General features: G+C 49.1%; 1 protein-coding gene across 2 annotated transcripts in view; it reads right to left on the minus strand.

The window, feature by feature from the left end:
• The window catches only part of LOC138510377 (coiled-coil domain-containing protein 171-like), a 3,784,015-nt gene that overhangs the window by 801,436 nt on the left and 2,956,320 nt on the right, over positions 1-26,259 (minus strand). For both annotated transcript variants that reach the window (XM_069625990.1, XM_069625991.1), the window contains one exon: positions 6,193-6,338. In XM_069625990.1, coding sequence (XP_069482091.1) covers positions 6,193-6,338 — 146 coding nt within the window. The remainder of the gene's footprint in view (positions 1-6,192; positions 6,339-26,259) is intronic.

Genomic DNA, 26,259 nt, shown 5'->3' on the forward strand with positions numbered 1-26,259 from the left:
CACATAAGGTCGAACTCACAGTTCATACCCCTAGGGGTAAGGCAGTCTAATAGGTCAATCCATATAATTTCTCTTTGGAGCAGTTTCTTATGGATATCACCCCCACCTTCACTTGTTCTAAGATCAGGCATTTCAACTGAGCAATCGTGTGCCTGGATTCCATGAAATGCATAGATACCAGTGACCTAAGGCTTTTCGTCCTTATAAGGAATTTGGACCCACATGAGCATGCAAGGTGCGTGGGTTCACATAAGCAAGGTCCATGGACAACACACAAGGTGCATGCAACTCCGAGCATGACCACCCCCACACCTCCAGATGTAAATAGACCTAGATAGACATCTTACTTTCATTCATACTCTCTACTCTACTCTACTAGTAATGCAGTGATATGCTGTGGTCCAATGTTTACTTTCAGACATGATGGAGGTTTAGCTGCACAATGTCAGGTAGACTGAGTAACTCAGTCTACTCTAGTTACTTTGCAATATTTGCTTCAGAGCGACAAATATTGCGTCTGGCGCACCCGGCCTGCATCAATAAAACCAGGTAACAAAATCAATAAAACACTGCTAACACTTCCAGCTTTCTTTATCAGCAAACTATAACTAACTCCCTATACGTGTGGTCCCTCCCCTTCCTTTTTCACCCCTTGTCCCTCCCCCAGTCCCCAGTTCCTTTTTCCCTTAAGGGGGCCGTGTACCATTAGCTCGCAACACCCCCCCTTACTTATCACGGAAGTCTGTGGCCTACATCTGTTCAATGAGGCGGGGCGGCTTGCATACACTTCGCTCGCTGTGGCCGACCCGGTGGGTCACCGGCATCAGTGCTCCAGATAAGATTTTGAGGTGGGAGTATTTTACGCATGATTTTTCAAATTAGAGCGTAAATGCAATTTCAAGAGAATAAAAATGAGTTTTCTCCTCTGCAAGAGAGTAAAACTTATCCAACACATACGTTATGGGTATGAACACATTTTAAAAGGGTGCATGCTTTATTGTGTTGCTCGCTTAGCTGTCACAGATTTGGTCTTTCAGTTGGAAATTCACCATCATGCATAAGAAGGCTATGCTGCTGACAAAAGAAATGTTACAGTGCCATCTAGTGGTGGAAAGTATTTTTTTTTAATGAATAAATCAAAGCGTACACGGTACGCAGTACAAAATTAAATGATCCGTATTTGCCATATTTACATGCATAAAAGGGCAAGATACGCATGTTAACTGGTAGGCTGACCGGCTTCTTCATCAGGCGCCTTTGGCGGAGGGTCCTCAAGGGGTTCTGGCTGGGGTTCAGCCTCCTTAGCTTCGTCTTCGGTTGTGGGTATCTCTTCCTCCTGATCTTCTTGGAATAACTTGCGAAAGAATGACACGTTCCTCGTTATGTCTCCGCTTTCTCCCGTGGCTGTGATCATAGGCCCTCGGACTTCAGTGACCATGAGGGGTTGAGGTCTGTATCTAGAGTCTGTTTTCCTCTGTTGTGTCTGTTGGACCAATACGACCTTGCCTACTGGCATCTGGTGTTCTTTGGCCTTCCGCTTCTGATCCGTCCATTCTTTGGCCTTTTTCCTTCTCGTGGCCTCCCTTTCCCTGATCTCAGTGTCTTCGGCCGGAGTGTACTCCTCCAGCTGCGGCAGTCGGGTTCTTGGTTTATATTTGATCATGAGTTCTGCCTGGGTTTTGCCGGTTGCCTCATGAGGGGTATTCCTATAGCTCATCAGCATCTGGGATACTGCCTGGGGCATAGATGCCAAGTCTGCAGCGGCCCTCTATCGTGCCCTCTTTATGGTTGCCATGAACCTCTCCACCATGCCGTTGGCCTGCGGCCACAGTAGTGTGATCCTCTGAATCCCAGATGTGCTGCAAACTTCCTGAATTCTTGTCCTTGGAATAGTGGGCCGTTGTCCATTTTGACATTTGGGACACCCCATTCGCTGAACAGTTCATCCACTACTGTCGCCACTTGATGGAATGCTGTGGATGGGAGGTGCTTCACCAAGGGAAATCGGGAATATTCATCAATGGCTACTAGGAGATGACCCCCTTCCTCCAGGGGACCGTAAAAGTCCATTGCCACCCTTTGCCAGGGCCCTTCGGGTAGCAGAACTCTTTGGAGCGGGCATGGCGGTGCAGTCGCTGCAGTCACTTGACATGGTATGCAGTGTCGCAGTGTGTCCTCGACTATGGTGCCCACATAGGGGAACCACACTTGATTGCGTAAGATTTTCTTTGTATTGGCTATGTCCCTGTGTCCTTCATGTGCAATGATGACGAGTACTTTCCTGAGGCTCTTAGGGGCCACCAGCCGGTTTTCTCTCAGGAGTGTCCCTTGTTCTGTTGTGGCCAGTTCTCTGTGTATCCTTGCCATTCTCTGCAGATCTCTCCTGTCCACCTCCCCCATTTCAAAGTGTTCCGTGGACACATGGCGCCATCTGTTGGTGTTTGTGAGTTGGATGGCCACCCTGATGGTGGGGTCAGCCCTGCACTTTTCAGCGAATTGCTCCTATGTGATGGCGGGAGGTAGGGCATTCAGGGGCAGATATGCAATGTATGATTCAGCCTCAAGCTGCATGTCGGTGTCTGGGGCACTGTCCGGGTGCCTCGACAAGTAGTCTGTGGAGTTGGCCTCGCCACACGGCTTGTGGATAATGATATAGTCATACTCCTGGAGGCGAATGCGCCACCGCTCTATGCAAAGCGGCATCTTGATTTTGGGATTCCCGAAGAACGACAGGAGAGCTTGGTGGTCAGTTATGAGGACAAAGGTCCCGCCGATTATGAAATGGTGAAACTTTTCGCACGCCCAGACCGCGGCCAGCCTCTCACGTTCGGCTTGGGAGTAAGTCTGCTCAATAGGGGTGAGCGCTCGGCTGGCGTATGCTACAATGCGCGTGTCTGACTTCTGGCGCGGGTCGGTCTGAGCTAAAATGGCACCTAGTCCGACTGGGCTGGCATCAACTGTTATTTCGGTATCCCACTTTGGGTTGAAATATGCGAGTTGGCGGTTGTTTGTTAGTTCCTTCTTGATCGTGCAGAAGGCATCTTGACACTGTTCGTCCCATGTGAAGGGAAGGTCTTTTTTGAGGAGCAGTGTGTGCGGGCTGGTCAGTGTTGCACAGTGAGGTAGGTATCAGGTGCATTAGCCCGCCATCCCCAGGAAGGACCGCAGCTCAGACACGTCCTTCAGGGGGTCCAAGTCGACAATGGGGCTGATTTTATCTGGGCCCGCCATGATGCCCGATCTGAAAAGATATGTCCAAAGAAGCATAGGCTGTGCTTGTTAATGGTACATTTTGGGCCAGTGAGGGTGAGGCCTGCCTCATGAAAAATGGTGCACGCTTGTCGTAGTGCGTCATCGTGATGGTCTTGGGTGACTCCAAACACCAAGATATTGGGCCTCATTGCGAGTCTGGCGGTAACCGCGGCGGTAAAACCGCCTGGTTACCGCCGGACTCGTATTACCATTCCGCCTCCGTGACTCCCGGAATTACCAGGGCATTACAGCCCCAGTGTCCCGGGAGTCGCGGAGGCGGAATGGTTTTAATCCCCATTCCCATTGAGTCCCATAGGACTCAATGGGAATGGGGAAGTGGAAACACCGGCACCATCTCATGATGGTGCTGGTGTTTCCACGTCCGCCTGCAGGCGGGCGGTGTTCAACCCACCAGGTCAGGCCTGGCGGGAACATCACCTCCCGCCTGCAGGACTCGGGATCGGGCGGTCCGGAATTAACAGTGGCGGCGGGTTTACCGCCACTGTTAATTCCGGACCACCCGACCCGTAATGAGGCCCATCATCACTATAGTTGAAGGCATTGGTGACTGGTGCTAACAACCTTTGTATTGCTTCCTGGAATATCTCGGCTGCTGAAGATATTGCAAAGTTTAGCGCTTGTAGGAGAAGAGGCCTTTGTGAGTCGTGAAGGTTGTTATCGACCTTGAGGCGGGTCGATGACCAGCTGGTGGTAGCCTTGATTCAGGTCCAGCTTCGAGAACCGGATGGCCCGGTTGAGTCTTATCAGCATGTCCTCTATGTTGCGTCCTGGATGTCTCTCACTCTGGATTGCAGTATTAGGAATTCTCATGTCAACGCAGAGACGGAGGCGTCCGTCAGGCTTTGGGACCACTACCATGGGAGACACCCAGGGTGTGGGTCCTTCGACTCACTCGACGATGTCGTTGTCCATCAGTAGTTGTAGCTCTAGAGTCACTTTGGCTTGTAGATGGAACCCTATCCTCTGCGGGTGCTGTGGGACAGGCCGTACTGTGGGATCAATGTTCAGTCGAATGACTGTTTCCTTCAGCATGCCGACACCCTTGAACAGATTGGGGAACGCCATTTTTAACTCGTCTATGTCCAGTACTTTTTGCATTAGTGTTTGTATAATTTGGGCTTGTGGGGGGAGGCCCTGGATCATCTCTGATTGATTGTACTGAATGTCAATGAGTTGTAGAGCGGTGGCCGTCTTGTAACTGAGGAGACACCTTCCGGTTACAGGACTGTTAATGACATGAATCGTGACGGGTGTCCATCGCCCCCTGTGAATCAGGTCACAGAAGAATTGGCCTTTGGATCATAGCGGTAGGGGCGCTCCCCACTAGAAGATGCAGGCACGGGATGGTTGTAGTGGGTATATTCCCGCTATGGCCACATATGTCTTCTCATTCATCACATTTACGGTGGCGCCTGTATTAATGAGGAAAGGAGTGTCGTGTCCTCCCAGGAGCAGCATCACTTTTGGGGCTGTGCTGTTATCGGAGGCATTGCATGTGAGCCGGACATATTCCTTACTGTACCGGTCATATTCGTAGTATGGTTCTGCACTTGTTGACTCTTCTTCTGTTGGCGGGTTCTCGTAGGGGTCATCCATGGAGGGTTCTCATCAGCGGTCTTGCCCATGGCACAGTTGCATGAGAAAGGGGTGCTCCGGGTTGTAGAACACCCGATCTGGCATGTCAACTTGTAGGTTCTCCACAACTCAGATGAATCTGGGGTGTGTCGTATAGGCCGCCGTGTTTCTGTTCCTGAAGCCGATCCTTGCGCCTTCTCTCTCTGGGTATGGTCGTAGGTTTGGAGTTCTTGCCGAGTCGTATCTCCTGGGGGGAGTCACTTGTGACGGTGGTCTGTATGCTAGCAGTGGTGGGACCCTTTCCCGGCACATTATTTGAAAATGGTTCTCCTGGCCGCACCGCATCCACATTTTGCTGATAGCGGGGCATTGGCCCTTGTACGGGAACTCAAACCCACATCTGTAGCATTGTCTTTCGGGTTGAGCTCGGCGGGAGGTATTCCAGATGTCCTGGCGGGTCTGTGCACCCACTTGTCGGGCCAGCCTTTGTGAGGTGTTGACTATGGCGGCAATTGTGTCCGCTTTCTTTGGGTTCTCCATCTGGGCCGCCTGTACATCGACCCGTTCCTAGACCCTTGCTAGTTCGGCTATTTTCTGCAGTGGGAGGGGTTTCTTTAGCAGACGTTTCCTAAATTGTGAGGATATGCACACCTCTATCACTCTGAGTCTGATGGCTTCGTCGTCAATGTTTGCAATGGCCGTTTACTTATCAGTGATCTTCATTACACTGAGTCCTAGTCTTCCGAGTCACAGTCCTCACTTACTTCAGGTGTCAGCTCCTGAGACAGACCCCCCATACTACCTTTTCCAACTAACATAGAGCAGAGACTCGGGTTTTCCCTAGTCCCTTCTCTCTGTTTATTGATTTTTTCCAAATGGCCTATAGGAACCATTCCTACCACGCCACTTCCTTTTTTTAAATACCAATTTAGCATAGTATAGGGTGAAGACTCCGGGATGTGCACGTGGTGGGACTGATTGTGAGATGGAATCCGCTATTGCCATCAACACCCTTAAATGGGGAGAAAGTGGTGTGGTGGGAGTGATTCTTATAGGTCACATGAAAAAAAGAGAGAAGAGACTAGGGTAAAGCTGGGTCTCTGAAAAGGTGGCATGGTTGGTCTGTCTCGGGAGCGGATGCCTCAAGTAAGTAAGGACTGTGATGACGCAGGGGTAATGGCTTCCCTCAGGAGTCCATTTTAGTGTTTATCTTAAGAGCAAATTTAGATATTTACATGAAGCCTATTCTCCAAGGTGCCCATGTTTATTATTCAAAGCTAATACAAATGACACAGCCATGTCTCTCCCCTAAGTAATCCCCTGCAGGCCTACTTGGGCACTTACTTTGCTGACAATCGCAGTGTCTGCTCCAGTTCATTGATGGTCTCCTCCAAGCGAAGCTGGTTCTCCTTCTGCTGGCTTAGTTGTCTACTTAGCTGACAAACCTGTTCATCTTTTTGACTTTGCTCAGGCTCTGTTGTTGGTACGCCCTGAAAGCAAACATAAAAGACAGTCACTCCTCTGCCCCGATACAGAACTCTACACTGAGTATGGTACTTTGTGCCAGAGACTGAAACACACAAAAAACGCAGTCGGCCTGAAAAGTGCAACCTTCCAATAAGACACCCCACGTTCACAGGTTTTCAGCCACACACCATGTTAGCCGTTTTTTAAGATGAACATGTGTTTTATCATTTACAGTTAGTTAAAACCATCCTCTTGCTTTTGATAACTGTAACCAGCGAGTAAGAAGTGTCTATTTGAAATAAGCGTGCGAAAAGTACAGGTTTGCGAAAAAAAAGTATTTTACACAAAGGTTCTCATAAAGTACAGGTTTATTTCAAGGGTTACGTTGGACCGAAAATAAATGTGCGTATTCCTTCAATAAGCATGAAATACGCCAACAGCATGATTCGAGCTCCAATTTCTGATGACAACAAGATGCTTAAGACGTTCTCTTTCAAATCTTGGACTGATAACCAATTGTCACTGGTCACAATGTCCCCACGAATCACTGAAAAAATAGCGGGAGATTTAAAATCAATGAAACTAATTCCAACTGAGGCCAAGCAAAAGCTGAAGCTGCGGGATGTCTGTGTGCTGCAATAACACACGCGAGTCTTCTAGGGCTCTCCCGGCAGCGCGCTCCAAATATATCTAATTAAAGCCTTCGATAAACTGGGCCGGCTCAAATATTTCGAGACGAGTGACTGTAAACCTGGAGGAGGAGGGGTGGGCTCATGGGAGCAATGCAACAGTGATAAGCAGCCAGTGAGCCACTCGTTTCCTAACAAGGGCAGATTGCGCGCGTGTGATCGCCTGATATCAAGAAGGCAGTCCAGCAGAGGATAGGATAAATCAAGTTTAATAACTCGGCTCTTAATTGTTCCCCCAATGCTCAGCTCTAATTACTTGGCGAACTCGCCAGACTGTCACTCAATATTACGTTGTTGGAGGCTGAGTGTGCAATGGCGAGACAATCAATACGCAGTTACAGGGAATGGGAATGAAGAGCCGCCAAGCAGTGGGAACCGGCAGCACCCAAAGCCCTTTCGCTCACGAGAAAACCCGCGAGACCGCATAGCGATTGTAAAGCAATAACACGAAGCCATGCATGCAGACCTCCAAGGCTGGAGGCTGGAGTATGTGTGAGGGGGGAAAAGGTTATGGTCACCCTAATTACTGCCCACTGTCACATATTTCAAATATAAGTGCAGAGAAGCCAATTAGGTACTGAGGAAGATTAGGGAAGTTTTATTTGTACTAATTAAACCCCAGATGAAATTAAAGACGAAACATACGGCTCTGTAATTGTCTCTGAGAAAGGTCACTTTAGGTTCAGTTATCAAAGCAATACAGCCTTGAGATACTTCACTTAATCCACCTGGAAGAGCTTCATTCGCTCCCTGCTATCTTAATATTGCAAACACCGATATGGCCTTTATCGTGAGACATTTCTTTGAACATTTTCAAAAATTAAGGCTCAATAAGATAACACTGAGGAAAAAAACCTTCACAGAAGCCGTGAAAGTTGACGGCTTCTATAAACTGTATAGTTGTCAGTCAAACACTGCACAGTAATCTTTATACAGACTAAAAAAGACGTCATAAACCCACTACATAGCAAGTCGAGGCCCATGAAACAGTACAATAAAGATTACCCCTGTTAACTGTGCAGGGAGTATTAATTCTTTTAAAGACTAGGAGGCGAGCATTATGCTTCAACTTCATTTATTACTACTCTTCAGCAGTTTCAAAAAACTATAACAAAAAACAACATTGAAATGTCCCAAGTGACTTTCCCACTTTTGAACTACAAATCCCATAGTCTCTGTAGTCCTTCATACTCCAGCTCAGCTATGACCACTTCCTGTCCCTGAGCTCCTCCTCTCTTTTACGTGCTCTGAATGCCATCGTCCCACCAACAGAGCGCAGACTATTTCCACTTCAACTGGGAGACCACTCCTTCGGCCTGTCTCTCGCCTTCTCCTTACTAGTCATCTCCTTCAACTACTCTTCTGCTCTTCCCCTAAGGAAAATACAAAATAGAGTATCAGGGTGGTGTCTAGTTTTTTTTATCATATCATCACCAAATATGCATACATAACATATGATCAACAAACAACAGTGGGTGGGAACTAATGCTCGCCTCCTAGTCTTTAATAGAATTAATACTCCCTGTGCAGCTAGCAGGGGTAATCTTTATTTTATGGCAAGACTGGAGGCGAGCATTATGTTTGTTCAAAGCTGCCCCAATACTGCACATGCTATACTCTCAGCAGGCTTAAGTAAAATTCTCTAAAGGTACGATCATTCGCCCAATCTGCTGCTGACATGATGTCTTGTAATGGTACTCCTATCATATATGCTTTGGATGCCATCGCTCCTCTTACTGAGTGAGCCCCGTACTTCTGCAAATCAATCCCTTCCGCTTGCATTATCTCCCTGACCCATCTCGCAATGGTAGCTGTCTTTATAGCATGGAAAGGCTTCCTACGCGCTATTAGTAATTGCATCGTACTCGCTGCTCTATTCTCTGCTGTCTTAGCTTCGTACTCTCTGATGCAGCTCGCTACGCACCATATAATGTTATTAGTAAAATATGGATAGTGCACTGATGTCGTGCCTGTCTTAGTCCTTTGCACTACCACAAAGGTCACTCTTCCCGGCCCAAATATCCTCCTACTGATCTCTAATGCTTTGATATCCGAAACCCGTTTACAAGATGAGACACAGTAGCATTGCTAACTTGCCTGACAGCTGCTTGAGAGATAGATATCTGTTAGATGGCCAGCTCTTTAACAGCCGCAGCACTATTGTCACGTCCCATAGGACCTGGCGTTACCTTAAACGTAGCCCCTCTAATGAGCCTGCAAACGGCCGGGTGTTCTCCTGCTGGCACTCCCTGGATCGGTAGATGCCCAGCAGAGATCGCTGATCTGTACACTCCTATAGTGCAGAATGCTTTCCCGTCTTGCAGTAGCAGTGCCAGAAAATTCAGTATAGTCACTACAGGTGCGGAAATCGGATGAATATCTCTCCTTCTACACCAGCTAGTCCACTTGGCCCAAGTCGCGTCGTAGCTCCTCCTAGTCGATTGAGCCCAGGATTCTGCGATGAGTTCTGCAGCCTGTATCGAAATGCCTGGCAGCTCCCATCGTTTCCTGATATCCTGCATGCGATGAGCGGGAGTGTCCCTCTCACTCTCAGAGGAGGACACTGTCCAGCTGGGTCCGTGAGCAGGCACTCTCCTTCGGGGAGGACTCTCGGCAGGTCTATCAAGTGTTCCATTAACATCGGGAACCATACCTGTGATTTCCACAATGGTGCTATTAATACCAGCTCCGCCTTTTCCCTACAACATTTCGCTAGCACTCTGCTCAGCATCATGAAAGGAGGGAATGCGTAATGAGGTCCGCCTGCCCAGTCTTGCAGGAATGTGTCTGTCCCGCTTGCGTCCAGGTCTAGCCTCCAGCTGAAGTAGCTGGTTGTCTGCGCGTTGAGGCGAGACACAAACAGATCCATGTGTATCGGACCCCACCTCCGATCCAGCGTTTGAAATATTGCTGGATCCGGCCTCCAGTCGCTGGAGTCTGAGAGGTATCGGGAGTTCCAGTCTGCTACCACATTCAGTGCCCCGGGCAAGTATTCCGCTGTCACTGATGTCCCTGTCTGCAGGCAATGATGCCAAAAATCCTTCGCTAGCTCCGCTAACATCCTGGATCTCGTTCCACCTAAGTGGTTTATGTAACCTACCGCTGATATGTTGTCCATCTTCAGCAGAAAGCATGACTTCACTTTCTCTGTCGTGAAGGTCTTTATCGCGAAGGAGCCTGCCAGTAGCTCTCGGCAGTTTATGCGTAAATTTAATTCTTCTTCGCTCCACTTTCCTCCTGTCTGCAACACCCTGCATCGCGATCGCCAGCCCAGGCGACTGGCGTCTGACTCTATGATCAAGTCTGGACGGTCTCCAAAAATGGCACGCCCATTCCAGGCGTCCATATTCTGCAACCACCATTCCAGTTCTGTGATGGATTCCTGATCTAATGGGACCAACTGATGGTATTTCAACCCCTGTTGGAGGTGCCTTATCTTCAACCTTTGTAAGGCTCGATAATGTAAGGGACCTGGAAATATGGCTTGTATGGAGGCTGCTAGGAGAACTACTATCCTCGCTAGCACTCTCAGTGAAATCACTTTCTTCCTCAGGCACATTCTGATCTCTCTCTCTATATCTCAAATCTTCCTTGCTGGAAGTTCTAGCGTGGCTTTCCTCGTGTCTAACACGAATCTGAGGAAATCTAGTCTCTCAGCTGGTCTGGTATCTGACTTTTCTATGTTCACTAGGAAACCTAGTGACTGTAATAGGTCTAGGACCCACTCCGTCTGATATTCTAGCGCTCCCCGATCCTCCACTAGGAGTAAAAGGTTGTCTATGTAACGCTCACCTGAAACGTTCAGGCGGGGCCAAAGGCATGTGTCCAGGTAGATTAATTTGTACCGGGTTACTCAAACCCATTGATGTGGAAATGTCTCCGGAATTAGGTAAAGGAGTGTGCCCTGCCTGGGCCTGTAATAACCTTTTGGCTAGGTCATCTGTTCTTTCCTTGGATAAGATCAGTTCTCTTTTGAGAGCGTTAGTCTCCTGGCGGGCTGAGTGCACCTCTGCCCGTAATTCCCCCAAAAGCTGGGCCAGCTGGTCAGTCTCGGAAGTCTCCATAGCGCCCGGGTGGGAAATTGTGGGTAGGCTTCGCGTTCTGTAACGCTCACCTGATTCCCACGTAGGCGCAGGTCTGGCTTCGAGTACTGATGCTTCTTCAATGGTGAAGCGCAGGACTCTGAAGATGGACAGGAAGGGCCCTCTACTCTGGCTTCTCCGGCTCGCAGGAATATTCCCCTGTGCGTGAAAAGGGAGTATTACCTACTGACTGAGTTATGCTCAAGCCTCCCACTCTCTTCCAACCCTCCACGATACCCTTCCACGATTCCCCGTAAAGTCTCACCTTAGGGTCAGGAAGGATGAGCTCTCCATCCTGCTTCTGATGCAGGGGCGCGTTGAAACCCAGTTACTTCACTGGATTGAGGATTGATGGGAGTTCAGGTAAGCTTGACTATTCAGGTAAGGCTCTGTAAAAGTTCTGTTGCAAGTTCAAAAGTCCAAGCTTAATAATAATGTTCATTGTCTTTTTGCAGCAAGCGCTAATGCTTATGTCTTTTTTCCCCTTACGGGCCGGGGTTCGGAATGCTGGAGATATGGCACCGACCCGAAGTGAAACGTGCAGTTCCAGTTCCAGTAAATGGCAGGTTAGTTCTGGATGAGCGCTCGGGAACTGTCTTTGCATACGCTCATTCAATGTCTTTGTCTTTTTTCCCCATAGGGGCCGGGGTCCGGAAAATGCCTGGAAGCGGCAAGACCCGAAATGAAATGGGAATGACCCAACAGGTAAGTCTTATTCCCTTCCTTCTCTCACCTCGTATTCTTGTCTTTTTCTCTAGGCTCTGGGAAGTGGCTATGTATCCGGATGATCGCTGCTGAAGATGGAGGAACCCAGGAAAGGTGAGTGAAATGCAGCGCTGCAGGGATCGTAACGAAATGCTTTTAAAAAATAATGTCTTCCCTTTCAGGATCGTCGGTGATGTCTCCGTGGTGCAGATTTAGCTGGTAAGGTCTCTTGTCTCCCTTTGCAGGTGACCCAGGATGCTGACAGGCGTGGCTGAAGTCCGGATGCAGGAGCTGACACGGTGAGCGTCCAGCTGCGAGGAGCAGAACAACGCGAAGCGTGAGTTGCTGATCAGGTGTGGTTTAAATAGCTTTGGAAGAAGTCCCAAGTGTGTATCCTTCCTCCGATCAGGTATGTATCCTTCCCCGACCACACCCGGGTGGAAAGTAGTCCCACAGGTAAAGTAGTTCCATTCAGGCCTCAAGAGGGCCTGGATGTGGCAGCATGGTCTGCATCAGGTAAGTGCACATTAAAACACTTGAACACATGTCTAGCTTTATGAGCCTGGCGCCTAAGGCGCCAGGACAGAGGTCCAACATGAGCCTTGCGCCTAAGGCGCCAGGACTGCGTCCAAAGGGCCCCAGCTTGGGCCCGCTGGCACTCCCCTGGGGGAAATGATGCCTGCCTCTGGGGTCGCTGGGTCGGACCTGGCTCCTTGGAGGTAGGCATCATGACAGTACCCCCCCTCAAGGCCCCTCCCAAGGTTCTTCCCTCCGGGGTTTGGGCTTGTTCGGAAATCTCCGGTGAAACCTTTGTACTAATCGAGGTGTGTGGACATGGTTACTAGGCTCCCACGATCTCTCCTGAGGTCCATATCCCTTCCAGTCAACAAGATAGAAGAGTTTCGACTTTACCACCTTGGAGTCTAAAATGTCTTTAACTTCGAATTCTAATTCCCCTTCAATTTGAACTGGATCTGGAGGCTTGGACAATCGGGTTCCTGGTTGTACTGGCTTCAAAAGTGATGCATGAAAAACTGGATGAATACGCATGTTGGACGGTAGATCCAGTTTAAAGGCCACTGGGTTGATTATAGCTTTGATGGGATAAGGTCCTATGAATCTGGGATTGAAGGTTTGCGGGCCCTTGAGGGGTAAATGTTTAGTTGCTAGCCATACCTGGTCTCCTACTTGGTAAGGAGGAGTTTTACTTCGGTGCAAATCAGCCTTTTCTTTATACTTTTTCTTGGCTTGCTGTAAATGAGTTGCAGCTTCTTTGAAGGCTCGGGTTATTGTGGAATGCAGATGATTTACTGCGGGCATTTCCAGGGTCAGAGGTGGATCTAGATCAGAGGTCCGAGGATGGTGACCATACAAAGTATAAAAGGGGGTTTGTCCGGTTCCAGAATGCACTGAATTGTTGTATGCATATTCTGCGATCCAAAGGATGTCTTTCCAATTTAACTCGGATTGGTGTAACATGCACCGAAGATATTGCTCGAGAGTCTGATTGGTTCTCTCGGTTTGTCCGTCGGTCTGGGGGTGGTGGCTGGTGGATAACCGCACATCTATTTGTGCTAGTTGGCAACACTTCTTCCAAAAATGTGAGATAAATTGACTTCCACGATCCGAGACTAATATGGAAGGGAAACCATGTATGCGAACTATATTCTCCAGGAATTCCTTGGCCAAGGTGGAAGCTGAAGGCAAACCCTTTAAAGGGATAAAGTGGGCCATTTTGGAGAATAGGTCCACAATTACAAGGATTGTGTTGTAACCAGCACAAGGAGGCAGATCTGTTATAAAGTCCATTGACAGGGTGTGCCATGGCGTCGGTGGAATATCCAAGGGTTGAAGTAGGCCGGCTGGCCTTTTCTTTTGAGCCTTGTTTTGGGCGCAAATTCCACAAGACAGTACAAAAGACTTTATGTCTTTTCTCCAAGAAGGCCACCAGAAGTGGCGTTTGATTTTTTCCTCCGTTTTAGCGATACCAGGGTGTCCTTCCATTAAAGATTCATGATGATGGGCAATAACAAGTTCTTGCAATTCTTTACTTGGCAGAAACAACCGCTCCTGGAAGTGGGGTAAGTCATCCTTAACGGTGTAATGAGGACCCTTTTGACTCCATTCCAGTAAGGTTGAAGAGTCTAGAAGTTGTTTTACTTGCGTTTGGATATCCTCAATAGTTTGCAATGAAGTTAAGCCTAAGATTCTTTGCTCAGGTATGATGGGCACAGGTTCTAAGCTCGAATTAGGTTCTTCCATGCCAATCCGGGCTAAGGCGTCTGCTTTTCCATTCTTGCAGCCAGGGCGATAGGTAATTACAAAATCAAATTCCGCAAAGAATAGAGCCCATCGGAGTTGTCGTGAAGATTGAGCTTTGGCCGTTTTTAAATACTGTAAGTTTCTGTGGTCCGTAATTACGGTGATGGTGTGTCTTGCCCCGAGAAGGTAGTGACGCCAAGCCTTGAAAGCAGATTTGATGGCCAGTAACTCTTTATCGGTAATTGCGTAGTTGATTTCAGGAGGAGAACATTTTCTGAACCAAAGGGCCACTGGGTGTAGTTGGTTAGTTTTTGGGTCTCTTTGCGACAGGACAGCTCCCATGGCCGAACTGGATGCATCGGTTTCCACTATGTACGGGAGATCTGGGTGCGGGTGCTTCAGTACAGGTGCAGAGGTGAATTTGGTTTTCAGGTCCTGGAAGGCTTGTTCGGCCTCAAGAGTCCATTCAAAGCGTTTGTTTTTCTTTAGGAGAGCGGTGATGGGTTGGACTGTTCGGGAAAATTCCGGGATGAATCTTCGATAGAAATTGGCAAAGCCGAGCATGCTCTGAACTCCCTACACCGAGCTTGGAGATGGCCATTTGAGGATGGCGTCCACCTTTCGCGAGTCCATTCGGACTCCTTGAGGTGTCAGGATGAATCCGAGAAACTCAACTTCTGTGGTATGAAAAACGCATTTTTCGAGTTTTGCAAATAATCTGTGCTGGCGCAGTTTCTCAAGAACTGCCCTAACATGTTTTCTGTGATCAGATTCTGAAGAAGAGTACACCAGGATGTCGTCAATGTAAACAATGACACAGACATCGATAAGTTCCTGAAGAACATCGTTCATAAAGTACTGAAAGGCGGCAGGTGCATTGCACAAACCGAAGGGCATCACCTGATATTCGAAGAGCCCAAACTTGGTGCGGAATGCCGTCTTCCATTAGTTGCCTTCTTTTATGCGCACCAGGTGATAAGCTCCTCGGAGATCTAACTTGGTGTACACACACGCGTCTTTCACCTGGTCGATAAGCTCAGGGATCAAGGGCAGAGGATAACGATTCTTAATCATTATTTGATTTAGGGCGCGATAGTCTATACACGTTCTAAGGTCGCCTTCTTTTTTCGGCACGAAGAACAGAGCTGAAGAGACAGGAGACTTGGACGGGCGAATAAAACCATTGGTTAGGTACTGATCTAAATACTGACGCAAATGCAGGTTCTCAGGTTCCGTAAGAGCATAAATCCTACTACAAGGTAGTTGAGCATTGGGTACCAGATCGATTTGGCAATCATAAGACCGATGGGGAGGTAACGTGTTAGCCTGTTCTTTCTGAAAAACGTCTCGGAATTCTTGGTATTCTGACGGTAGCTTTACAGGGGTGGAAGTTGCTGAGGCTAGACCCATAGCTGGATTTCTTGGATAACAAGTTGGTTCACAATCAGGAAAACTTATCTTCTTTGCTCACCAGTCAATTCTGGGATTATGTGTTTCTAACCAAGGAATTCCAAGAATTACTTGAAATTGTGGGGCCTTAATCACATCAAACACGATTGCTTCCCGATGTCCATCCTGACCCACCAGTGTCACTTCAACAGTGGAATGCGTTACAGGCCCTGAGGCTATTTCGGTTCCATCTACTGTAGTAATGACATCTTGGGTTACTTTCGGGCGGAGAGGAAGCTTAATCCTGGAAGCCAATTCACGGTCTATGTAATTTCCAATAGCTCCACTGTCGATGTATGCTTTTATAGCATGCGACTGCTGAGGCTGTTTTGGGTCCACGAGCACCATTGGCATGACAAAATGCGAGGTCAAAGAGTTCGTTTTCAAGCTCGGCAAGCGGACCCCTACGCTTGCCGGGCTAGGTCATTTCCCGAATCAGGTGTCACTAATTCGTTATCAGTAGCTCCAACCACCATCTTAAGTGGTTTAACTGGACAATTTCGAAGAAAGTGACCGGAAGTCCCGCAATACAGACAAAGTTGCATTTGCCGCCTTCTCTCTCGTTCTTTCTGCGTTAATGGTCCTTTAACACCACCGATTTGCATAGGTTCAGATACGTCGGTACTCTTGGAGTTAGCGTGGGTTTTGATCGGTGCTCGGTTTTCATACTTGAACCGAACTGCTTTTCTATTTTGAAGTCTGTGATCAAATTGAACCACCAAGTCAATGTAGTCTGCGCAGACCTGGGGTGGGTTTACTATCTGAGCTAGAACATCCTTAAGCTCTCCGCGCAGTCCTCGATGAAACAATGTGATCCTTTTGCTTTCTGGCCATCCAGTTTCCACAACCAGTCTGTTAAAGGTGGCTATGTAGGACAGAAGATCCTGATTACCTTGTCGTAAGGATAGCAGTTCGTTATCAAGGGCCTGTCCTTGAGAGTGTCGAGCGAACAATCTTTCCATGCTGGCCTGGAAGCCCTGAAAATTCTGGAGAATGGGATCATCCTGATTTACCAATGGAATAGACCAATCGGCAGCACTGCCACTGAGGTAAGATAGTATAAAGGCTACCTTGGTCTGGTCGTTAGGGAAGGCTCCGGGTCTGCATAGAAAGTGTAAACGACATTGGTTCATAAAGACGGCGTATTTCTTGGGATCCCCCGCAAAACGTTCAGGCGGGGCCAAAGGCATGTGTCCAGGTAGATTAATTTGTACCGGGTTACTCAAACCCATTGATGTGGAAATGTCTCCGGAATTAGGTAAAGGAGTGTGCCCTGCCTGGGCCTGTAATCACCTTTTGGCTAGGTCATCTGTTCTTTCCTTGGATAAGATCAGTTCTCTTTTGAGAGCGTTAGTCTCCTGGCGGGCTGAGTGCACCTCTGCCCGTAATTCCCCCAAAAGCTGGGCCAGCTGGTCAGTCTCGGAAGTCTCCATAGCGCCCGGGTGGGAAATTGTGGGTAGGCTTCGCGTTCTGTAACGCTCACCTGATTCCCACGGAGGCGCAGGTCTGGCTTCGAGTGCTGATGCTTCTTCAATGGTGAAGCGCAGGACTCTGAAGATGGACAGGAAGGGCCCTCTACTCTGGCTTCTCCGGCTCGCAGGAATATTCCCCTGTACGTGAAAAGGGAGTATTACCTACTGACTGAGTTATGCTCAAGCCTCCCACTCTCTTCCAACCCTCCACGATACCCTTCCACGATTCCCCGTGAAGTCTCACCTTAGGGTCAGGAAGGATGAGCTCTCCATCCTGCTTCTGATGCAGGGGCGCGTTGAAACCCAGTTACTTCACTGGATTGAGGATTGATGGGAGTTCAGGTAAGCTTGATTATTCAGGTAAGGCTCTGTAAAAGTTCTGTTGCAAGTTCAAAAGTCCAAGCTTAATAATAATGTTCATTGTCTTTTTGCAGCAAGCGCTAATGCTTATGTCTTTTTTCCCCTTAGGGGCCGGGGTTCGGAATGCCGGAGATATGGCACCGACCCGAAGTGAAACGTGCAGTTCCATAAATGGCAGGTTAGTTCTGGATGAGCTCGGGAACTGTCTTTGCATACACTCATTCAATGTCTTTGTCTTTTTTCCCCATGGGGGCCGGGGTCCGGAAAATGCCTGGAAGCGGCAAGACCCGAAATGAAATGGGAATGACCCAATAGGTAAGTCTTATTCCCTTCCTTCTCTCACCTCTTATTCTTGTCTTTTTCTCTAGGCTCTGGGAAGTGGCTGTGTATCCGGATGATCACTGCTGAAGATGGAGGAACCCAGGAAAGGTGAGTGAAATGCAGCGCTGCAGCGATCGTAACGAAATGCTTTTAAAAAATAATGTCTTCCCTTTCAGGATCGTCGGTGATGTCTCTGTGGTGCAGATTTAGCTGGTAAGGTCTCTTGTCTCCCTTTGCAGGTGACCCAGGATGCTGACAGGCGTGGCTGAAGTCCGGATGCAGGAGCTGACACGGTGAGCGTCCACCTGCGAGGAGCAGAACAACGTGAAGCGTGAGTTGCTGATCGGGTGTGGTTTAAATAGCTTTGGAAGAAGTCCCAAGTGTGTATCCTTCCTCCGATCAGGTATGTATCCTTCCCCGACCACACCCGGGTGGAAAATAGTCCCACAGGTAAAGTAGTTCCATTCAGGCCTCAAGAGGGCCTGGATGTGGCAGCATGGTCTGCATCAGGTAAGTGCACATTAAAACACTTGAACACATGTCTAGCTTTATGTGCCTGGCGCCTAAGGCGCCAGGACAGAGGTCCAACATGAGCCTGGCGCCTAAGGCGCCCTGACTGCGTCCAAAGGGCCCCAGCTTGGGCCCGCTGGCACTCCCCTGGGGGAAATGATGCCTGCCTCTGGGGTCGCTGGGTCGGACCTGGCTCCTTAGAGGTAGGCATCATGACAGTCTAGGTATATTATCAATCTTATGCATTTCTCTCGGATAGCTGCTGCTACGGGTTTCATCAATTTGGTGAAAGCCCAGGGAGCTGACGCAAGCCCGAAGAGCATCGTCTTCAATTGCCAGAGCTGTTTCTTCCAGTGAAAAGCTAACCATCTCCTGTACTGCTTCTGCGCTGGGATCGTCAGGTAAGCATCCTTTAAGTCTAGCCTCATCAACCAGTCTCCCTCTCTCAGGCAGTCTCTGAGCTGATGGAAACCTTCCACCTTGAAATGATGGTAGACTATTCACCCGTTCAACTCTTTTAGATTTATTACTGGTCGTACCTTCTCTTTCCAGTGAACAAGAAACATGTTGCTTCTAAAACTCGGCGTTATAGTGCACCTCTCTATGGCTCTTTTCTTCACTAGGAGTGATAACTCGCCATTTAGGGATTCTTGCTCTGCTACTGCTAGGCGTGGGCGCTGGGGTACCCGGAACTGCACTGGTGTCTGTATGAATTCTAACTACAGACCTCTGACGGTTTGCAAGATCCAGGCATCGCTGGAAAGCACGCGCCAGTTTTCCCAGAACATACTGGTCCTCCCCCCTACTGGGGGGTAGGCAATCACCCTTATCTGGCGTGAAACCTTGTCCTCGTCCAAAATCTCTGCCTCTGCGCCCTCTGGTGTTGCGGCCTCTGACTGGGAAGAACGCATCTTGCTGCCTGTTCTCCCAGTATTGCGCTCTATGATTAGGGGGTCTTCTCCCTCCTTGTTGGCGACCGGTTGTGCGACCTCTGTAACGGCCGGTCCGGCAAAAACTCTATGTGGGAAGATCTTTCGAATAGATGCTTGGGCTTTCTCTAGCGATGTGTAAGGTAAGTGCCCACGAAGCGGCCCATCTCCTTTCCGAAAGTTTCTCCGAACAGGAGGCCCTGCGCTGCTTCTCCAGCTTCATAATATGCTAAGTCTCTGAGTTTAGAGTCGATCTTTATTAAAAGGCCTCTGCTCCTCTCCGATGCTATAGCGCAGTTCGCGTTTCCCAGAAGACAAACAACTCTGCGCCCAACCTGCCAGGGCTTCTGGATCTACTTCCTCGCCTGTATCTCTCGCTCTTTCTGCTAAGTCCATAATCTTAGCGAGAGGACCAGCCAGGTCTAGCACTTTCTCCTGGAAACTCTTCCAGGATCTGTCTATACCCTTCCGTGGGTCCTTCTTAGTCTTAGACACAAAGGTAAGCATCTTGGGGTCTAGTTCGGGGGTTTCTGCGACTTTCCCCTGCAGGTCGGGACGAGGGCATTGTGCCCAGAGGCGCTGTCTAACCTCCTTGTCTAAGGCCTTTCTCAACCTCGCCGTCATGTATTGTGCCACCCTAGGGGACGGCTGACAGTCGGAAGATCTCGGATTGCGGATGCTTTCCGGATCAACCATGTCATCTTGCTCCTCTTCGAGGTGCTTCTCCTTGCGGGTTCTCTTTCCCTGGCTGGGCTTTGCCCATTCCTCCTCGACTGGCTCTTCCGACTCTCAAGGGGATAGGTCCCCTTTTATTGGCTCCTCTTCCGAGCGCAGGTCTTCTTCCCCTTCATTTTCTTCCCCAGGAGTGGGGGTCATGAGGTCTGGCACTGCCTGACGCTGCAAATATGCTTCCTTAAGCTTTGCAAAGGCATCGGCGACCTCCGGGGCCTTATCTTTTGCCCCTTCCATAGGGCCCTGTGGGTCTTCAGAGGCTTTCCTCTTGGGGGCCTGAGTACTCCCCTTAGACCCTGCTCCAGAGGGTTCGATAGGCGTGCGGTTTGTCCTTGCTGTGCTATCTTTAGGCTGGTGAAGCATCGCTTCTAAAGTCTCCAGTCTTTCTTGAAGGGGTCTCACTCCTTGAGCCACAGCATCTACTAGGGAATTCCCCATCACCTCCTTGAAGCTGGCAGCTAAGTCCAATGACTGCTCCTCTTCGCTCCATTCGAACTCCGACATGATCAGGAGTGTGCTGTGTACCTGAATACCTGTGAAGGTGTCTTTGCCGCCCCTTCCTAGTAGAAGATTTTGCTTGGGATAAATCCCTAGTGTCTTTTCCCTTTTCCAGATAAATAAAGAATTTCATTTTTTTTTCTTTTTTCTGTATGCTGTGTGGCTGCACCGGACTGATCTTCTTTCACTGCCTATTTCAGGCTGTATGTTCGTATGCTGCTTCCCAAGGGAGGCTTTCCTGACTTAAAAGTCTGTCGCAGGATCGTGTGACCTTGCGTGCAGGTCTGTCATAGGAGTGTGTGTCTTGACTGACTGTCAGCTGCTCCTGTAACTAGAGATATATCTCCGGGGGGTGGTACGTGATACGTTCGTTCTTTGCTCTAAGGAGCTCCGGTCTCCTCGCGTTCTCTCTGTGCCTCTGCGACACGAGTGAGAGCTCCGGCACCACCCCTCCAAGGGTGGGGGCCGGAAGCCTCTCCTTTGCGCGCACTGCTACTCGCTATTGCTGCAGCCATGGAGAGGCTCCGGCTCCTCCTTTCCGAGGGAGGGGGTCGGAGTGCTCTTGCAGCTTTCTCTGTATGCAACGAAGGCTCTGGCCTACCTCCCAGAGGGAGAGCCGGGGTCCTCCTTCTACTCTGAACCGCAGCTGGATGAGCCCCTAGAGTGCCAGAAGTAAGGCACAGGCCGTCCGCCGCGGGTTGTACCGCTTGCTCCTAACATTAAATCCACTTACTCTGGTATGCTTCGGCGGTTCTCCGAAGTGATTTATGATACGCGCGACTCGAGTCTGTTTAATATAACACGTGTAAACAACGCTCTGCGCACTTCTCGTCTATGCTATAAGCAAGTTCCAGCATTACAAATAATCTGAAATCCCCTATGTGCATCTTAGTATAACAAATGGGAAGAGGTAAGAAAACGTTACTTATCTGCTTGAAGAGCAGTAAAAGAAGAGGAGGAGCTCAGGGACAGGAAGTGTTCATAGCTCAGCCGGAGTATGAAGGACTACAGAGACTATGGGATTTGTAGTTCAAAAGTGGGAAGGTCACTTGAGACATTTCAATGTTGTTGTTTTTTGTTATAGTTTGATGAAACTGCTGAAGAGTAGTAATAAATGAAGTTGAAGCATAATGCTCGCCTCCAGTCTTGCCATAGAAGAACAAGTTACTTCTTACCTGGTAACGTTCTTTCGACGGGATGTTCCTCTGACGTATTCCTTATCTTTGATAATACGTTTCCAGCTTGCTGGCCTCGGAAATATTTTCTTTAGAGGGCGCTGCGCGTCGACGTCCGCCGAGTCGATGTCCCTCGATGGCCACCGTATCGGCGCCGACGTCACCATGCCCATAAATAGCCACGCGCTGCGTCCGTTGCTCAGTTCCGTTTTGTAGCATAAGAAAAGTCATGCCTGAATTGGTTAGTGACCTTGAAGGAGCGTAAGCTGCAACCACAAGGGAAGTTATCACTGCGGGGATGGTTGGGAGGGGCGATAAGGAATACGTCGGAGCAACATCCCGTCGAAAGAACGTTACCAGGTAAGAAGTAACTTGTTCTTCGAAGGGCTTGTGTCCTCCGACGTATTCCTTATCTTTGATAGACTCCCATAGCAGTGGCATGTAATTGGAGGTGGGAGTGATAGTGTTATGTATCCCTTTAGGGATGGACCGAATGTAATACGGCATTGCCAAATCTGGTCTCTTGAGCAGTGGAGGAATCCAGATTGTAAAATATTGTGAATGTATGTGCGGACGACCATGTGGCAGCCGCACATATGTCCCGGACCGGTACCCCTCTTTGCAGAGCCGAAGAGGCTGCGATACCCCTGGTTGAATGAGCCCTGAGATTTTGGGGTGGCTCTTTCCCTGCTAGACTATAACATTCCAGGATGGCCAAAATAATCCACCTGGAGATGGTTTGTTTTGTTATGGGTAGTCCCAACTTGTGACCTGAGTATCCTACAAACAGTTGGTCTGCTTGCCTGATCCTAGCCATTCTGCTGATGTAAAAGCTGAGAGCTCGCCTAGGATCCAGCCTATGTAGCCTTTCCTCCTCTTTCCCCGGATGGGGAGGAGGATAGAACAAAGGCAAGGTAATTTTCTGAGTAATATGAAATTCAGAAACCACATTTGGGAGGAAATTAGGCTTCACCTGTAGGACAACTTTGTCCTTGTGGAAGATTGTATGTGGGGGTTTACAGGAGAGAGCTTGTAGCTCACTCACCCTTCTAGCAGATGTTAGTGCTACCAATAGGACAGTTTTAAGCGTGAGAAATTTCAGCGCGAAAGAGTGAAGTGGTTCGAATGGAGTGCCCATTAAGAAGTTTAAGACTGAATTTAAGTCCCATAAGGGAACCTGGAATGGTTTTGGAGGGTAAACATTAGTTAGTCCCTTGAGAAATTGTACCACTAGAGGAATTTTGAAATACGATGCTTCCTCCGCAGTGCGCTTGAAGATAGAAAGCGCTGCAAGATAGCCTTTTACAGTGCCCACTTGAAGGCCTGAGTTTGCCAAGTAGAGTAGAAACGATAACACCGTTGGTGTACCACATGAAAAAGGGTCGATATTCTGTTCCCTACACCAGCTGCAAAATTTGTTCCAACGGCAGCGGTATAAAGACTTTGTTGCTGGTCTTCTGGCCGAAAGCAACACCTCCATGACGTCATCAGGGAGATCCCAATCCTTGTACCTCAACCGTTCAGAAGCCAAGCGTGAAGGTTGAGGGTTCTGGTGTCTGGATGGAGAACCTGACCTCCCTTCTGTGAGAGAAGATTCTCTTTGAGTGGAAGACGGATTGGAGGACAGATGGACATATCTAGAAGGTCCGGGTACCACGTTCTCCTGGCCCAGTCCGGGGCAATTAGGATCATGTTTTTCTGGGATCTTCTCAACCTCCTGATCATTTGAGGAATAACAGGGACTGGTGGGAATGCGTAAAGGAGTGGAAACTCCCAGCCCACTACGAACGCATCTCCTAGAGCTCCTCTCAGGGGAAATTCCCTTGAACAGAACAGATTGCACTTCCTGTTGGTGCTTGTGGCGAACAGATCCACCTGAGGGGTTCCCCAAAGGGCGAAGATCTCTTGAAGGACTTCCTGAGCTAGCTCCCACTCGTGGGAGACTGTGCTCTGCCTGCTCATAGCGTCCACTGTCAAGTTCTTCTCTCCGGCTAGGTGGACTGCCGATAGAGAGATTCCTTCTTGGATTGCCCAAAACCAGAGCTGCATCGCCTCTCTGCACAGTGGCAGTGACCCCACGCCTCCTCTTTTGTTGAGGTAGTGCATGGCCACCGTGTTGTCTGTCATTATCAGGACATTTCTCCCTGTACTGATGGCAGGAAAGCTTTCAGCGCTAGTCTGATCGCTCTCAGCTCTAATAGGTTGATGTGTAGTCTGGACTCCGATGGAGACCAACGACCGCTGATGGTCAAGTCGTTGGCATGGGCTCCCCACCCCGTGAATGAGGCGTCTGTGACTACTGTTATCTCTGGCCATGGTTGCCAAAACAGTTATCCTTTCAAGATGTTCTCTGGATAGGCCCACCATTGCAGGTCGTGGGCTACCTTGTCCGGAATCCGGAGGAGATCTGTCATTCTCCCTGAGAATTGCTACCACTGACTTCTCAGTGCCCACTGAAGAGATCTCATTCACAGGCGAGCCTCTGGCACAAGGAAGATGCAGGATTCCATGAGGCCTAGCAACCTCAAAAAGTCGAAGGCTGGGAGACATTGAGCATTTTGAAACTTGGTGACCATCTGTAGAATATCTTGAGCCCTCACCTCTGGTTGCGAGGCTTTTCCCAGGGAAGTGTCCAGGACCGCTCCAATGAACTGGAGTCTCTGTGATGGTATCATCTGTGACTTCTTTAAATTGAGGGAGAAGCCCAGTCTGTGAAGGAAGTGGCAGACATAATCTAGCTGGGCCTGTTCCGAAGATACAGCCCTGATCAATCGTCCAGGTAGGGGTAGACGTGGATCCCTTCCCTCCTTAGACTCGCCGCCACTACCGACATCAGCTTGGTGAAGACCCTCGTGGCGGAGGTCAGCCCAAATGGCAGAACTCGAAATTGATAATGAGAGTCGCCAATTGCGAACCTCAGGTATTTCCTGTGTTTGAGATGGATTGGCACATGGAAATAAGCATCCTGAAGGTCCAGAGATACCAACCAGTCCTGAAGCTGGAGGGCCTAAAGGATCTGAGAGAGAGTTACAATCTTGAACTTGTCCTTCCTGAGGAACTTGTTCAATTCTCGTAAGTCCAGGATGGGTCTCAGTCCTCCGTCCTTCTTTGGTATGAGAAAGTAGGGGGAGTACCAGCCCTTGTTCCTGTCCGCTACAGGTACCGGTTCTATGGCACCTTTCTCTAGCAGGTCTATAATTTCCTGCAAGAGGAGCTGTTCTGGAACTTTTAGAGAGCTGTTCCCCGGTGGATGACTCCGAGGAATGTGTAGAAAGGGTAGGCAGTAACCTTGGGCAACTGTCTCCAATGCCCCAGAATCTGACGTTATAGCCTGCCATTCCGTCAGATGGTGAGTTAACCTGCCCCCTACAGGTGTATTGTGTGGGAAGGCCTCAGAATGGTTTGGGGGCAGCTGATGCAGATGCCGAGGGTAAAGAGGCACCTGCTGCTGCTGCGGTCTTAGTACTTTTGACCCGTCCACCTCGGGTGGATCTCCTTTGGCCTCTTTGAGCCGGCTGTCCTCTGCCTTTCCCGAATGCGGAATAATAGCGAAAGGACTTTCCTCTCCCAAAGGTTCCTGAGGGGCGAAAAGGAGTTTGGCGGATAGCAGCTCCTAAAGATTTTGCTGCTGCTTTAGAAGTCTGTAACTTTTCCAGACTGTCATCAGCCTTTTTCCCGAATAATGAAGAGCCGTCAAAGGGCATATTCAAAAGTCTGGCCTGTACATCAGGGGCAAAGCCTGACTTTCGCAACCACGCACGCCTGCGGATTGTTGTACTTGCCGCCATGGCCCTGCTGATACTGTCAGTGGAATCAATGCCAGTTTGAAGTGATTCGCACATGGCATCTTTGCCATCTTCAATAATGTTAAGGAAGGCTTCCTTTTCCTCTCCTTCGGGTATGCAGTCAGCCGCTGATGAAGCACACTCCCATAGTGTGTGACTGAACCTGGCGAGCGTACAGGTGGCGTTGATGGACTTCAACGCCATACTACAGGCAGAGAAGACTTTCTTTGCCATAGAGTCGTACCTCTTGTCATCTCTATCCTGTGGGACAGTAGGGTAAGCGGTCCTACTGCTAGATGAAGTTGCCGCTTGAACCACCAGGCTCTCTGGGGTCGGGTGTTTTGACAGGTATTCAGAGTCAGCAGCCGCTACCCTATACTTGGTTGACAATCTTTTATTGACTGCAAGGATAACTTCGGGAGCTTCCCAATTAGATGCAATTTTCCTTTGTAAGGCTGCATGGAAGGGGACCACCGGGTCCTCCTGTGGGCCTTTGTCCAGTATATCTGTTAGGTCATCCTGTTGGAAAACAGGTGAAGGTGCAGACCAACCCATAAACTCAATTATTCTTGCCATCAGGGTTCTATATGATGTTTCGGCAAGTTCCCCTGGGTCTGGCTTAACAAATTCCACTTCTGGGGAAGTATCCAGCCCACTTGCCTCATGTAGTGACTCCTGTAGTTCCTTCAGCCTTCTTTCCTCAGAGGTGAAATCCTCTGCAGTAGGCAGTGTGGTCCTCTGTAACCCGAATGTTTCCTGGTCAGAATCTTCCCATTCTTCATAAATTGAAGAAAGTCCAGGGTATTCTGACCTCTGAAATGGAGTAAAACCCATTTCTAAGGCAGAAGGAGCCAAACTCGTCGTTATTGGACGAGAAAACGTTGATGTCGTTGACGCCGATGTAACAGGCTCCGAAGGCGCTGAAAACGGCATCGAAAAAACTGGAAGGGGTCTCGAAGAACTCGAGAAGATCGG

This window comes from Ambystoma mexicanum, chromosome 6p (assembly GCF_040938575.1).
Source record: "Ambystoma mexicanum isolate Mex_15411 chromosome 6p, UKY_AmexF1_1, whole genome shotgun sequence".
NCBI lineage: Eukaryota > Metazoa > Chordata > Amphibia > Caudata > Ambystomatidae > Ambystoma > Ambystoma mexicanum.